This window comes from Thermobia domestica, chromosome 12 (assembly GCF_964235325.1).
Source record: "Thermobia domestica chromosome 12, izTheDome1.hap1.1, whole genome shotgun sequence".
In the NCBI taxonomy this organism is placed as follows: Eukaryota; Metazoa; Arthropoda; class Insecta; order Zygentoma; family Lepismatidae; genus Thermobia; species Thermobia domestica.
This window is the reverse complement of record NC_137465.1, coordinates 116,554,166-116,570,381: the sequence shown is the minus strand read 5'-3', so window position 1 is coordinate 116,570,381 and position 16,216 is coordinate 116,554,166. Positions and strand designations below refer to the sequence as shown.

The window sequence follows — 16,216 nt, the reverse complement described above, 5'->3', positions numbered from 1 at the left end:
TATGTGGAGTGTGTTTGTGTATGTGGTTATGTTCTAGCGCAGTACATCTGGAGTAATTAACCAAACCTGTATATACAACATATGGGGAAAGATGACATGTAAAATTAATTGAAAACGACCAATACTACCCAAGTGTCGAAATCAATATAAATTATTATTTTTCTATGTAATAGAAGATTGGGAGATGTCCGTGTAGCACTGGACAAATGAGCTTCTATAAATTTGTGGTGACCCAAAATTGAAATATACACTATCAAATATTTCAGCAATACAGTCTTTTGCTATATATTTATGTACTATTTTGCTACGCAAAGCAAGAGAGAATTCATAATGTGATATTTGATAAATATACCGTACTTTATATATTTTGTAATTATCTGGCTGTAATTTCTTGAATAGTCCTCTGAATTCAGAGACTAGAGCAGTGCTTTAAAGAGACTTGAGTCAATAGTCGGAACGCTTAAAACAAAAGAATAAACCCGAAATAGTATAATAATAATAATAATAATAATAATAATAATAATAATAATCTAATATAAATAAAATAAAGAGTTTATGTGTCTGTATGTCTTTGTGCGGCCTAGAGACCATACGAGTGGACCGAAAGTTACCAAAATTTGGTTACAGGTACCTTGGTCCAGGCTCCAGATCAAACCGATGCGTTTTTTTTTTTTCAAAATTTGAACCAGGAGGTCTCAGGGGGTTTTTAGCAGGACATGTAAAAGTAGTAGAAAATGACCGATATTAGTGTCAAATCCATAGTTTTCGCGGTCGCTGAGATCAATTGTAACACTACCATTATCGATGACTTCATCCACCATTTGTATGCGGGCCGGGGATCACCAGAGGGGGGAGGGAGGGAATTTCGAGACATGTAAAAATAATCGAAAATGACCAATATTAGTGTCAAATCAATAGTTTTTGCTGTCTTTGAGATGAATGGTGATTCTCCCAAGGCGTTGACTTCTAAATACAGCCTCCGTCGACTGGGAGCCAGAGGCGTTGTTTTTTCAAAATTGGAACCAGAGGATCACAGAGGCGTTTACTTTCTATGTAAAAGTAGTAGAAAATGACAGATGTTAGTGTCACATTCATAGTTTTTGCGGTATCGGCTGAAGACGAGGCAATTTTTTCACAATTCCAACCAGGGAGGTGTCTCAGGGAGCGTTTACCGGGACATATAAAAGTAGTAAAAAATGACCAATATTTGTGTCGGATTCATATTTATCGAGGTCGCTCAGATGTATATTGATACTCCCGATAATGTTTACGTTCAAATTCAGCCCCCATCGGCCTTCCCAATGAAAACACGTACGTTGTTGGATATATATTCACACAAAATGTATCTAATTTTAGAAATGTTTCTTAATTCTTCTCTCATTGTTCAATTTGTTTACATTGATATTTTATCTGACCCGTGCGAAGAACGGACATAACAGCTAGTAATAACAATAATAATGCCTACAGACCAGTCTTCGGGTCAGTGGCTGAATGTTGGCTTGAGATTCTCGGATAGACCTCAACGGTTGACTATCCCGAGAGGACTTTAGCCTGATTTTCTCAGTCACAACAGTTGAATACCGGAACGGTATTTTAAATATCCAGAACCGGGCCGCTATTTTGCCCAAGTTTATCAATCGTGGAAACAGTATAGAAAAATGTCTTCCAAAATACCGCTTCTCTAATAAAGAGTGCACATCTTTTCTGTATGTGGCATGTTCTCTCATTCGGTAACAAACAGGCCCGTATGTGTCTCTGACTTTTTTTTTTTTTTTTTGCCTGTGTCTTAACAAGGCGAGTAGAAAACACATTTTGCGTCTGTCCATTACAACCACCACAACACGACAAGAGTCACTGAGTTTTGTTTCTTCAGTTGCACAGCAACCCTGCTCGCATATTTTTCATCCACGGCAAGACGCCGGATAATATGAAAGGGGCCAAAATCGGATCCGGCAATTCGCCGGATAATGTAAAAGAGGCCTTAATGTATGTTTTTCTTTTAGACCACTGGTATATGGTGACTTATAATGATGTTTGGAATTTATTGCTCTAATAGGTCCGTCTTCTTCGTATCATCTGGTACGAAACACTGGCACTTCATTGTCTGACTGTTCTTCTGCCACTGTAATGTTAATTGCTTCTTGAAACTTGTGTTTGTTTCACTGACCTTCACCACCAAATACGCTTAAACGGAACCAACCTGAGATCTCAGCATTATTGAACACCTGTGGTTGGTTCTCGAACTCACAATCCCAAGCAGATATCCTCCTCCATACTCATTGACTAACGTGATTGCTCCAATGTATAACTAATGGTACAATCCTCTGAAAACAATGAATGACTTACGTACTCCATTCCACAGAGGATCAGAGCTGTTTTGTAGACTAACCGTAGTCCCATGAAGTATTAATCACGTAAGTGCCATTTACTTCAGGCAATTCCACTTCATTGATAATAATCTATATCAGGATTGATAATCTGTATTGATAATAATTAGGACATAATGCCAAAGTAGAAAGCATTATACAGAGTAGAACACTGCGTTATGGAGGCGTGCGTCATATTACTGGAAAGTGCTGTAGCATAAATATGTCTGGATAAGTTCAGAGACTAGAATTGATAATATCACGAATATATGGTAGTCATACTTCGCTCTATGATGACTACAGGGAGTAGTGTTTTAGCTCGTTGCCACCATACCAAAATCCAAGATACGGTGAATGCAAGTACACACTGGAGTTCCCAGTCACCTGCACGTTTGCGGATACGCATTCTGCTGTCACTGTGCCGAGACAGAAATACTTCGTATTCCTGAATACGCCTTACTACTGCAGTGTCTTCCGACTCCGTCTAAGGTGAGCAGATACCAGAAGTAATCGTGGGTGAGAAATACGAAAGTAGATGTACTTTCATCAATCGATTGTTTAGTATTCGGAGCTTATGTAAGGGCTAGAGTACTCGTCGTTTTGTCAGTTAGATTCTCTAGAACGATCCTTTCTCTTTCCAGTGCATCGCATAATACATGTCTAGTGTAGTAACTTTCTGGCACCTTTGGGTATACCGCTGATGTACCACTGACACAACCCAACCCACGCCAACAGAAATTCTGCAAAAACCACTTGGCCTGTCGCAGACCTGCTGTAAGTCACATTGGATACAGAGACTTTGATATGCACAATATATTCGTGCTGTCCGAAAATCATAAAGGATCTGGTACCATATCTTCACTACTAGTATACAGAAACACTACGATCAATATGCTGTGTACATACACACAATCTGTGATTCGAACTTTGTTTAAATCGAAATGTTCCTTTCCTTTCCAACAGAGCATATTTTATATATAAATTGTCACATAAAGGTTATTATCAATAAAATGGAATCGCCTAAAGTGAATGGCATTTATCAGATTAATACGTCGTGAGACCACGGTTAGTCTACAGAACAGCTCTGATTCACCGTGGAATAGAGTACGTAAGTCATTCGTTGTCTTCAGAAGATAGTACCATTCATTATAAATCGCAGCACTCACATTGGTCAGTGAGTATGGAAGAGGATACCTGCTTGGGATTATGAGCTCCAAAACCAACCGTAGGTGTTCAATAAAGTTGTGGTCTCAGATTGGTTCCGTTAAGGCGTATTTGGCTGTGAAGAACGGTAACACAAACGCATCCTCTCTGTTGCCTCAGGACAAACTGAACTTCACTTAGAAAGGTTCGAACATATTTGTAAGGCTTAAGGACGTCTGTAGAAATTTATTTCGGGCGGTCTAAAGCTTCTCAGGGAAGAAGGTAATGTTGCAGCACTATGGAGTCAGCATAAACATCATTTCTGAATCTTACAACTTTTATTTGACAAAGCAACTGAATCTCAGATAGTTTCCCAATTCATTCTAGGTTTGAAGGCACCAGCAACAGTTTGTGTAGTACAAGTATAGGACTCTTCATTATCAGTTAGTAGTTGGTATCATTAATAAAACATCTAGATGACAATTTATGTTCTTCAAGTAAATTAACTTCTCAAGAACCAATTGACATTGCAGTGACAGAAAAACAGTCAGATAATGAAGTGTCAATGTTTCTTACCAGATGTTACCAAGGAGATGAAAGTATTAGTATAATAGAATCCAAACATCATTATAAGGGATCATATACCAGGGGCCCAAAAGAAAAACAGACATCAATCAAATCAGCTTCATCACCATCTTCGTCTTCGTATATCTGTGAATCGGTTACTGGTGCCTACTCTGGGTATTGAGGCAGGCGTTGTGGCAAAAAAATATTCAAAAGGATGCTGTCCTGCTTACGGCAAAACATGTTTTACATGTTCCGGCTGGAATCAGTTTTCAAGTACATGTGGAATGTATTGAATTCACGAAAACACGGATACCTCTAATTTAGCGAACAAAGAGTCCTCCCACAATCCATACTTTGGTATTACTGCTACGTCTGGAAATGCCATTCTTATAAACAAGTCAAAGATATGCCAACAAATATGCATTGGAAAATTGATATGTTGGATTTTAGTGAGTTGCAGTTGGCAATGTTAGAATACTCGGAAGGTTAAAAAAATACTCAAGAAAAAGAAGGTTACCAGACTATGGTAGAATCGACGTCAGAGGACGTTAATTTGGAACACAAGCGGAAGGAGGAGAGAAAAATCAATAGGTACAGAACATTTGATGATATGAAGCACAAAATATCTTTGATAGGGATGAGATTCCGCTCTAGAGCTGAGTTGTGAGGCATAGTTCCAATTACTGCAAAAAATATCTGAGAATATTTTTGAAACGGTAAAAGAACAGATAGAAATCATTGTCAACAAGTATAAAAAACACTAAAACAAGTGTTAGAAGGACATCACAAATTTATTATACAGTTGGAGTAGAAGATTTGGAGAGAAGGGTGCAGCAGTATTGTTGGAGGTAGAATTAGTAAGATTACAGGCTGTTCTGGAAACGTATAATTACGAGCAATACTCTGATAAGCCTAATTGAATTCTGAGTAGTAATGATACAGGTATAGCCGTTTTGGTAAAGGATTCCCCACAGAACTGCTCAAAGGTAACACATTCAATAGATCACATCGAGCTGAAAAAGATGGCATGCCTGAGGCTAAATTCAAGTGCGTAGTTTTCGATAAAATAGAAAAACGAATGCCTGAGGGAAATTCGAGTGCGTAGTTTTCGACAAAATAGAAAAACGAATGTCTAAGGGTAAATTCGCATGTGTAGTTTTGGATAAAAATAGAAAAACGAATGCCTGAGTGTAAGTTCGCGTACATAATTTTCGATAAAACAGACAAACAAATGCCTGAAGGTAAATTTGCGTGCGTAGTTTTTGATAGAATAGGAAAAAATGCCTGAGGGCAAATTCGTATGCGTAGTTTTCGATTAAAAAAAAGAAAAAACTCATTTTTATGGCGCTAAAAAGTAAGTAAGTCTTTGTTCCCAATAATTAATTGACAGTTTTTACTCTGTTTGAGCAAACTGTATCTATAGTTGTTTATCTTCCCCTACTGATGTCACACACACTTCTAATAGCCACAAAGATACACCAACGCTCACCCCACACACTACTTGTAAACAAATAACATAGCTTACCATCGATTACGGACTTGAACTGTGCTTGGGCATTCTCTTTATGGTAGCCGACATAGAACCATCGAGTAGTATACGAAGAATCCACATTACTTTGCCAAAACTTTGACAGAGCTGCGTTGTCACATTCGTCTCCTAGATCAGCCAGAAATGCTCCATCGGCCTCACAAACTGATGTCGCTGCCGCAAAGGTTTTGTCCTGAGTGACTGTTTTATAGAAACTAGAATCTGAGCCACAAATGTTGCCACTTGCTGTTAAAATATACAAAAACCAGTTGAGAATGGTCTAAAAGCATTGTCAGAACAAACTTTAAAATAATTAATTTTTCTTAGTAACTTCTGCAGGATTTATACTAATTGTTCAATGTACTTTATTATTATACTCATTAAACAATTCTTGTAATAATATATCCATCTATTTATAATTTCCTTGAGTACTAAATATTTTTCACGTGTTTTGTACGAAGACACATGCTCAAAATGGAGGGCTCAAAATTGAAACATTCGCAAAATATCATCTCTCTATGACTTACGGCTCCCGAGATATAACTCCTTAAACCTCCCGAAATCCGAATTTTTTGGCCAATATCTCGGGAATGGTAAGTGTGACGTGAAAAATTCCATCACTTCTTTGGCATAGTTTTTGATGCTCTACCGAATAGAAGGCTCAACATTGAAAAATTCGCAAATAAAAGAGACACATACACAGACAGACTTTTTAAGTTCGTTGGTTACGTCAAAAGTTGTATTTAACAGTAGAATGCTAAAAATCATAGATGGTGAAAAAAGGGAGATTTTTGCAATTTAAAATATCAATATATTGTGAATACTATGCGTATATATTTGGATATGCAACTGTTGAAATACGAGATACAGGATATTCTTAGTTTTAAATTTCCTATTATAGGTAAATATTTAACAATAAAGTAATAATTATTTTTAGGTTGAATTGGTCTTACTTCTCTCTTAATGTAATCCTACAGTTTTCACTTAGTGAAAACCAAGATATTTCACTAAAACATGGTTGATGCAATTACCCCGACCACTCGGCATTGTGGTATACCTTGAACTACTTAGTAGTAAGTGTAATATTAATGTTGACGGTTATTCAATGAATGAATTAGGATACTCACAGATACTTAACAAATTAATGAAAACACTTGGAAATTTAAAAAAAATGTGACAGTCTGAGTTGGCAACGGACAGGCAGCGATCCCAGCGTCAGGCTGTTGATGGTGTGTTAGAGTAAACTTCGTACTACGTGAGTAGAATGGCAGTGTGCAATGAACTGAGCAGACGATGATAGTGTAAAATAAAAACCTCTTTGATTTCCAAAAAGATCAAATTGTTGGTACTCGGTTATGTCGAGTAAGCTTGATAAAAGTGGCAAGGTTGTTGGGTGTGTCGCGAGGGACAGTATCCTAGATAATGACGTCCTCTAAAATTCATCGCAAAACTATATCGCCGAAGAAGAAGAGTGGTTGCAGGAAAAGCCTCAGTGACAGAACTTGTCGAGCATTAAAGCACATTATCACTGGAACCGTCGTGTGGCTGCGGTGTAAGATATAGAGTAGCTCGAGCAGTACCTCCCACAATATGCATCGACAATCATAGTCCGCTGAGAGTTACGTGACGTGGACATTAGGGATGGCCACAAAGTTCTGGTTCCGGCGGAACCGGTTCTTGGAGATCCGGTTTTTAGTAAAGGTTTCGGAACCAGTTCCAGATATGGATCTGAAACCCGGTTCCAGAACCGGATCTTAGGAACCGGTTCCCGATCTGGATCCGAAAACCTGGTTCCAGAACTGGATCTTATGAACCGGTTTCAGACGGACCCTAAAGACCCGTAAAGGAGGCACAAAGTTCACCTTCAAAATAATGCAAAGAGGACCACGCGCTTGTACCCTCCTCGCCCAGACCCGCTTGTGCATCCCAGAAAAAGTTTTTGGTCCACCAGTGGGTGTTTACCCAAATGAGTTTGCCAGTTTGCCTGTTTAGCCAATGCGTTTACCAGTTACCCAGTTTGTTTAGCCAAATGAGGCAAGCGGCCACCGCTTGGGCGCCTGACTGTCGCTTCCACCATTTCATCTAGCACACTGTTCACAGCCTGCAAGCAGCTCGGGTTTAGCGTAGGAATGGCCACAAACTTCCGGATTCCGGCGAAACAGAGCCGAAAACCAGTTTCACCAAGAACCGGTTCTGGCCATTTCTAGTGGACATACATTGCACAGGCGTAACTACTGATAGAGGACGATCACGTTTTACTATGACGCCAATGGTGCTGTGAACATGCAACATGGGCTGCTGAAGAGTGGAAACGTGTCATATGGTTGGATGAGTCATCATTTATCTTATTTCAAACCATCGACCGTATTTTTATGTGGCGGTCGCTCAAAAAAGCGTATGATTCCTAGTGTCTTCGCCCAAGCATGTTGGCAGTGGCTCTGTGACGCCGTGAACCCGTTTGCATCCTATGGTCCAGATTTTATTTCCGAGCAATGACGCTACATTCCAGGATGATAATGTGCCCACTTCATACAGCTGGAACTGTTGTGGCAGGGCTTAAAGAACGTCGAGTTGAAGCTGAACATCTTCCCTGATTTACCGAATTTACAACTTCTGTGTCCGTTTTGCAGACACGAATTTGGCGCAGTTTTCCGCCTCTATCCTCTCTCACGGAACTGTATGATGCACAAGCACTTGGAATGGTCTAATATTCCACTTATTACCATTCACGACCTTTATGATTCCATCCCACGTCGCATCAGAAGTGTTCGGAGGACGAAAGTTGGTCCAGCGCCTACAATGATGCACTTCGCGGTCCTTGCTATTTATTCTATATATTAAACAAGCAACCTGTATATCATCATCATCATCATCATCATCATCATAGATCTTCTGCCATTATTGGCAGGTCATTTTCCGCAGCTGAGAAGTTTCCATGCTCCACGATCTTCCACAAACCTTTTCGTCTTCACCTACTATTTTTCTGTTTCGATATCATCCATTAATTGTAGTCTCCTTCGCATCCTCCCTCTCTTTCCTGTCACCATACCCTCTAGCACGTCCCTCATGATACAGTTTATTCTTAGCCAATGCCCCAAAAGTTTCTCTTCCTCTTCTTAATATCTAAAATTGTTCTTTTCTCCTCTACCATTTCTAAGACCTTCTCATCCACCATTTCGATCCAGTTAGTTCTCTCCATTCTTCTCCACACCCACATTTCGAAGCTTTCCAGTCGTTTTTCATCATTTTGCGTAATGTCCATGTTTCTACAGTACAATACACCACATCAAGTATTTTATGAGCCTTTTTCTAAACTTTTTATTCAAGGTCCTACAAAATAGTATATTCTTTCTCCTAAAGGCTTCTTTCGCCATTCCTATGCTTGCTTTTATTTCACGTTCACATTCCACATCTTCACTAATAATACTACCAAAGTATCGAAAACTACTCACCTGTTCTATTTTCTCCCCTTCTATTTCTATACTTGACTCCGACCGCTTCTTTCCAATCACCATAACTTTTGTCTTTCTAGTATTAGTTTCATCCCATATTCTTCACAGGCCTTCCTCCTGTTCTCCAACATTTTATGGATTTTCTTTTCAGATCCCACAATAAGCACCATATCACCTTCAAACCATATACATCTAATCATTCTACCTCCTACTGAAATGCCCTGTTGATTATGTAGGCTCTTTTTTCACTATCTCTTCTAGGTAGTTATTAAATACAGGGTGGGCCAAAAGTAAGTATACACCCCTGCATTGATCAAGTATAAAATTTTAGTTTATGGATTTATTTGCTTCGGCTCTTCCGAGCTTAAGATGTAAGTAAAAACACATTAAGAACAAATAATAAAGAAACTAAGTCTACCCGATGGATAACAATACAAAATGATATAAAATGCAGTACGGTACTGTATATAAAATGATATAAAATGCAGTACGGTACTGTATACCTACTTTTGGACCACCCTGTATTGTTGGCGGGAGACTGCATCCCTATCGAACTCCCCTTCCAGATGCACTCTTCTCTGGCATTTCCTCCTCATTCTAACACTCTAAGTTTCTTATGAGTCTTCCATCTTTCCTCTCCAACCCAACCTTCTTTAGATTTTCCAACAAGAACTCCCAATTAACGCGGTCGAAAGCTTTTTCTAGATCAATAAATACCACATACACCTTTTTCTCTTTTTCTATAAACCTTTCACCGATCACCCTTAATAATCCGACTCCACCTCTTGTGCCCTTAGCTCTCCTGAACCCGAACTGTTCCTCCTCAATTTCATTTGTTCTTCCATACAACCTTCTATTCAGAATTCGAAACAAATTTTTGCTGCCTGTGATAGGATAAAAATGGTTCTATAATCCTCACATTTCTTTGGGTTCCATTTCTTAGACATCGGTATCATGATCGTCTTCAGGAAGTCTTCCAGCCACTCTCCTGTTTAATATATTTCATTGCACAGTCCGAACTATTCTTTCTTCCCCTTGTCTCCCATATTCTTAATGAATTCGATTGGTATATTATCTATCCCGATTACCTTTCCATTCTTATCTCGGATATAGCTTTTTTAAACTCATCTCGAAGAATACTAAACCCTTTATCATCCTCGCGTACTTCATTTTCTACTTCAGCATCTAAGTCATATGATCTATCCCTACTATTTTATAAGTCCTCAGCATATTTTTTCTGTCTACCTAAGACTTCACTTCTTTCGCTGACTACTTCCCCATTCTTATTTTTACTGCAATCACAATACTCCTTTTTTTCTTCCGAAGTTCCATGTACTTAACCTTCGTTTAATTTCTTCATATTTCCCAACTCTTTCTATGTTCTCGCTTTTTTTCTTTTTTTAAAAATCTTCCCTTGCTCTGTTTGTTTCCCTTCACAACTCGTTGTTTAACTTCCTGTACATCTTTCTGCCCTCTTCTATATCAATTTCCACATCCTCCTTTCTCTTACTTTCTGTAACATCTGTTCTGTAACCCATGGTTTCTTAGTCGTTTTGTGTTCGTGGTAACATATTAGTTCTTCCGCAGACTACTGTATGCAAAGTTTAATATGCTCCTACCGTCTGTTATCCTTTTTCCTTCTTTAAGTCTTAACATCATAACTATATTATCAACAAATTCTACTTTCACTACTTCTCTTTAAAGCGCTTCCAAGAATTATTACTACATCATTAATACTGTCCTTTTCATTACCTAAGTAAAACTTTCTGAATCCTTCGCTGTTCAACACCCAATTACCTTCCCATCTAACTTTAAAAACTCCTACCAAAACTACTTTGCTTCATTTTTTCTTTAAGTTTTTTTTTTAATTTCCCTTACTGTAACATGGTGCGTACGTTCCATGTCCCTATCCTAAACCTTTTGCTCTTTCATCTCTTTCTGTCCCTATTTATCTTCCCCACACTGTTCCATTTTAGACTGAGGAATCCTATAAATGTTACCAAGAAAGCTATCGCTTTTTCAACCATCACATTCGAACATCGATATGTCACCTAACACGTACCTGGAAGATCAAAAATAGTCCCCATCGGCATCGACGACCTTCTGCCAACATTCTGGAAGGCCACGGTCTCCATCGTTGTAGAACTTGGTGGGCCGTGAAGCGAAGAAAGTATGAAGTGCATTTTGCACTTCTACTAGGGATTTGAACTGGTGTTCGTGAAGGTGATTGTCCAAGGAATGGAACAGGTGATAATCGGACGGTGCAAAGTCCGAGAAGTACGGCGAATGCAATAGTGCTTCCCATCCAAGGCGTACAATGGTGTCCCGGAACATCCTAGCCACGTGAGGTTTAGCGTTGTCCTGTAAAAGGAGGACCCCTTTGCGATTCAGAAGTGCTGGCTTCAGACTTTTTGAGTTTTTCTTGAACACGGCTCAACTGCTGACAGTACACAGTTGCATTGATGCTCTGACCAGCAGGTAGCAGTTCGCGATACACGATGCCGCAAGCAGTTCACCAAACACACATAAGGATCGTTTTTTGGTGCTGGTTTCGACTGTTTTGGAACCGGTTCATGGGATGGTACCCAATGATACTGACGCCGTGGATCTTCGTACAGGACCCACTTCTTATCGCATGTCAACACCCTGTCCAGAAATGGCTCCTTCCTCAGACGAGACAGCAAAGAGACACATGTTGCCTTCTGGCCCGGAGTCAAATCATGTGGGACTCATCGACCCAACTTGTAGTGATTCCCAAATTGATGGAGATGCTCCCGAATGGTTTCTCCACTTTCACTGAATTGCAGTCCCAGTTCCATACATGTCTGGCACTGTTCGCTTCAATTGCTGCCTGAAGAACTTCATTTTGTACATGTGTTGGTATTCCGGCACGTGGTTCGTCATCGTTCTTAAACTTGTTAAACTAGCGGTGCACTGTCCGCGTAGTTACGACACCCACACCAAAGGCTTGGCATATGTTCCGCCCCGCTGCAGCGGTATTTGACCCCAGTTTGAACTCGTACAGCATGCACGCCCTTATGACGCTGTGTGAAGGTCCCATGTTCACTCTGTCGTTACGCACGTTCACCGTGTAACTGAACTGCCACAACCAGGTAGTATGTTGGATATACCCATACCAATAACTGACCTTCGCCTTATCTCCATTCGCATTCAACTCACGGTGTGAGGGCCAATTGAACACAGACGTCCACAAAAAGCGACAGAACTATCTTGCTTACCTTTATATTTGTGTAATGTTCTCCATCTTTTGTCTCCATGTAGCAGGGACATATGTAGGCCTATTGACGATATGTTCATTAAGTTCCCAAACAATCAATCAAAGGACTGACGAAATGTAGAATGAAGTAAGTATGGAATCATAAAAACCCTTTAGAGGGCGCCCAATTAAAAACGGGTTATTATGACGCATAAATCCCACGGTGTATAAGCTATAACACTGGTGTTTGCTACGAGTATTGACCTCTATTGGGGACCCTAGAAAGCACAGTGGAAGCTTGCATATGCACGCCAGTCCCAGCTCTCAGTCATGTGCAATATGGGCACCTGAAGAAAATTTTCTAGGGGGGAGCATCTCCCTTGTTGCTATATTACGTTTGGTATTTTTTATTTGTATTAAGAAAATCTTTAAAACTTTAATACAATTTCGTGAGCCAGGATCCCCGTTCCCTCTTCGGGCGCCCATGTCAACCTGTGGAGAACATTCCACCGTGGGATTGTGTGTGTGTAAATTTTTCGGAGAGATAAAGAGTATCATATATGGGATTTTTCATATATGTAGATGTATATAACGTCCACGCAAACACATTTCTCTAGGTGTGGAAAGCAGAGTACGAAATCTGTGTTATTTTTCAAATTATGGCTCGATGTAGGCCTATCTATTTTGTTATTGTGAAGCTGTACGCTAGTGCACAAGTGGCTCGTGGAATGACTGTGGTTATCAAAAATAAACTGCACAGAAACAGAAATTATTTTTGGTATTTAAGAAAAGACAATCAAATATATAAACGAGTGAGTGAAAGTAATAAAGTAAAATACCAAACGAAATACAATTTACTTCCAAGACGTTTTTCACGAAATATATGGAGAACGAAGTTTATTACTACTACTACTATTATTATTATTATTATTATTATTATTATTATTATTATTATTATTATTATTATTATTATTATTATTATTATATTTGTTACGCTTGGTAGAAGGTGATGGACCCAGGTCGTGATTTAGAAACTGCACTTCAGATAACAAAATATATCTACTCGTTTTCGATTAAGGAAAACATTTATTCACAAACTAAAATACTTTATAGAGACGGAAGACCGAAGTTTAGGGATAATCACTCAGATATGAAAAATAGTTTCATTTTTCGTATTTAAATCAGTAGCAGTGATATAAATGTGGGAAATTCAGGAATAAAATCGAGTTTTGGTCTCTCAATATAGGATTTTATAATGTTTAAGGTTTGGCATCACTATATGTCTGTTCAGTGTGATATAAGTAATGTATGCGGTACATGTGTTCGTACTACATCAGTAACAGAAGCGAGCAATGTTGGAGTTGGATACAGCAAATTTAATCACATGCCTACTCTATACGATAAACGCAGCATGCCATTTTCATGTGTGCTGGAATAGCATAACTCCGTAAGAGATTTTGAGAGGGACATGTGTCGGTGGAAGATGCCGCTTGCCCAGGATACGCCAAATCGTGTCATTACTCATTATCGTGTTAGTACTCTGATAGAAGTTTTTTTTTTAGGGAAAACCGACGGATCACTGTGGAAGAATTTCGTGAATATCGGTTTGCATGGGACGATAACGTGTGTGATGGGGTCAAGATGTGGGTTCCTTCAGCAACCCAAAACTTTTTCATGGACGGAATTGATCGTCTCATTTTAAAGTTGGATCAATGTATTAACAGTTGTAGAGATGTTAAATAATAGATGTTAAATAGGACTTTTTGATGCTTAGCCTATTTTCATTTCACTGCCCCTCATACACGATTACATGTAGGCTACGTGCGCTATAGAGGAAATAGGGGATAATTGTGACATAGACAAGAACATATACTTACGTGACTAAATACTTACGAACAGAATTTGCATAGTAATTATACCCCTCCATATCATTAAGACTCCCTTCCGAATTATCCAGCACTTCACATTTAACACTACGATTGAACTGAAAATCCATTACGTTGAAAGCTTCAGCACTCATGCTAGAAGCCAAAGTAGCGCAAGCCATCGTGTCAAAAACAAAAGAAGTCTTTACAATAGAGGCGGAGGAACGTTTCCCTTTTCCTTGCAGATGATACAATGTTCCAGTCTTGCCGGTTGAACACTGAACACCAGCACAAGAAAGTGTACCAATAATAATACAAACATGTAACGTCCTTATCCACATTTTAGACAGTGGTTGATTTACGATTATCAGACCTGTGAATGAAAATAACAATAATTAAATATTTGACCCACTATATTATTGGCTACGAAAGCTTAATATCACCGTCAACTTCGGGGGTATCACATAGTTCGTACGATTGCCGCGAGGCGCCTCAAGGGGCACCACATTTCGCCATCTACACATTATATACTAACTACTTACGGAACTAGCAAGAACGTTCAGAACAATAATCACTCAGCTAATGCGTTGTTCTGAAGAATCATTCCACCTCAGTTTAACCACCCCCTCCCAGTGACCATCATGGATTTTCATGAAAATTTGTATAGCTGGGTAGTATCAAGAGATAAAATACCAAATTTAAAAGCATTCCTGTAAATAAAACCAAAGTTATAATAAGATATGCACCACAGCGCGTAGGCCCAATATTTGCCGAAATGAGCAATGTTGCCCGCGGCACATTTTCAAATGTACTAATTTTCATGAAAATCCATTATAGTCACCGGGAAACCTTCGGAAATTGGTCGATCTGAGCTGGAATGACCCTGAAGCATTGAGTATTTACCTCATTTACTGACTAATGTCATTGAAATTTAATAAAATTTCTTTCGTATTGAGATCTTCACTATTATGATTGTTTCCAAGCAGTGGCAGGTCTAGGAGGTAAAACGAGGGGCGGAGGTCTGGGGAGCCACAACCCAGACTCTGATAGGCATATCATGAGTTAACAATAAACTTTCAAAAATATATTAATAATACCTTAAATTATGTTTGTCACTCAAAAACTGAGGGCCGAGTCCCCGGGTTCCATCAACCACTGTTTCCAAGTTAGAAATAAATGAATACTTGAATTGTGGGGTCGCACCTTTGTAGTTGAAATGCATAAAAGAATGTATGTGCATAATTAGTGATAAAAGCCACCGAAAGCGGTAACAAGTACGCAGTAGGGCGCCAACAGCCAATTGAATTCGTTGAAATCTATAAAAAGGAAGATATACTTGAAATGAAATGAAATATTTAAGTTTTACGTCCCGCGATTATGTTGCGTAGGCTAAAGGAGGTGGTGATAATGAGAAATGAAGAAAGTGGTGGAATGGAAAAGTGGGAGGAAACAGAACCCCGAAAATACGGTGTTTGTGCACCACAGTTCAGTTGGGACCGAACCAAGGACCCCATGTACCATAGGTAAATGCTGTACTACTGAGCCACCGCGGCCTTAAGGAAATACTTGAGTGTGGATCACCGTCAGACATTAGGGACTTAATCATGATTCTAAATAAACAAAAATTATGTCAAACTCAGATGCTATGTTAGCATTTTTATCATCATCAAATTCATTATATTTTAGTTTTGAAAATATTAATTTCCAGAGAGGATTTCAGATTTTCCCCGGAGCCTGGAATTTCAATACACTAAGGGTGGAAAGTAGTATTACGAAATTACAGGAATTGACGTTGAAGACAATAAAGAGATGTGGCTTCGGGGGAATTTCCTAGTTCCGGAGAGAATTTCCCCCTGAAATCATCAAAGCTAATTTGGCGATCACGATGGCTCAGTGGTACAGCGCTTACCTTTTGTGCATGAGGTCCCTGGTTTGACCCCAGGTCACGTAAATTTGTAGTGGACTCCTCGTGTCCGTAGGTCTTCTCGGGGTACTTCCGTTTCTTCCACTTCCTAATTTCACCAATTGTTACATCATAATTCATTTGTCTTAATTATCGTCTCCCTAAACCTAGAGGG

General features: G+C 39.2%; 1 protein-coding gene across 1 annotated transcript in view; it reads right to left on the bottom strand.

Annotated features, from left to right (window-relative positions):
* LOC145666085 (uncharacterized) overlaps positions 1–14,512 on the bottom strand; it is an 86,586-nt gene extending 72,074 nt beyond the window's left edge. Inside the window, exons 1-2 of the mRNA XM_081733179.1 lie at positions 14,167–14,512; positions 5,602–5,850 (exon numbers count right to left, since the gene is read on the bottom strand). Of these exons, the coding sequence (XP_081589305.1) occupies positions 5,602–5,850; positions 14,167–14,479 (562 nt within the window). The 5' untranslated portion in view covers positions 14,480–14,512. The remainder of the gene's footprint in view (positions 1–5,601; positions 5,851–14,166) is intronic.
* Positions 14,513–16,216: the final 1,704 nt, after the last annotated feature.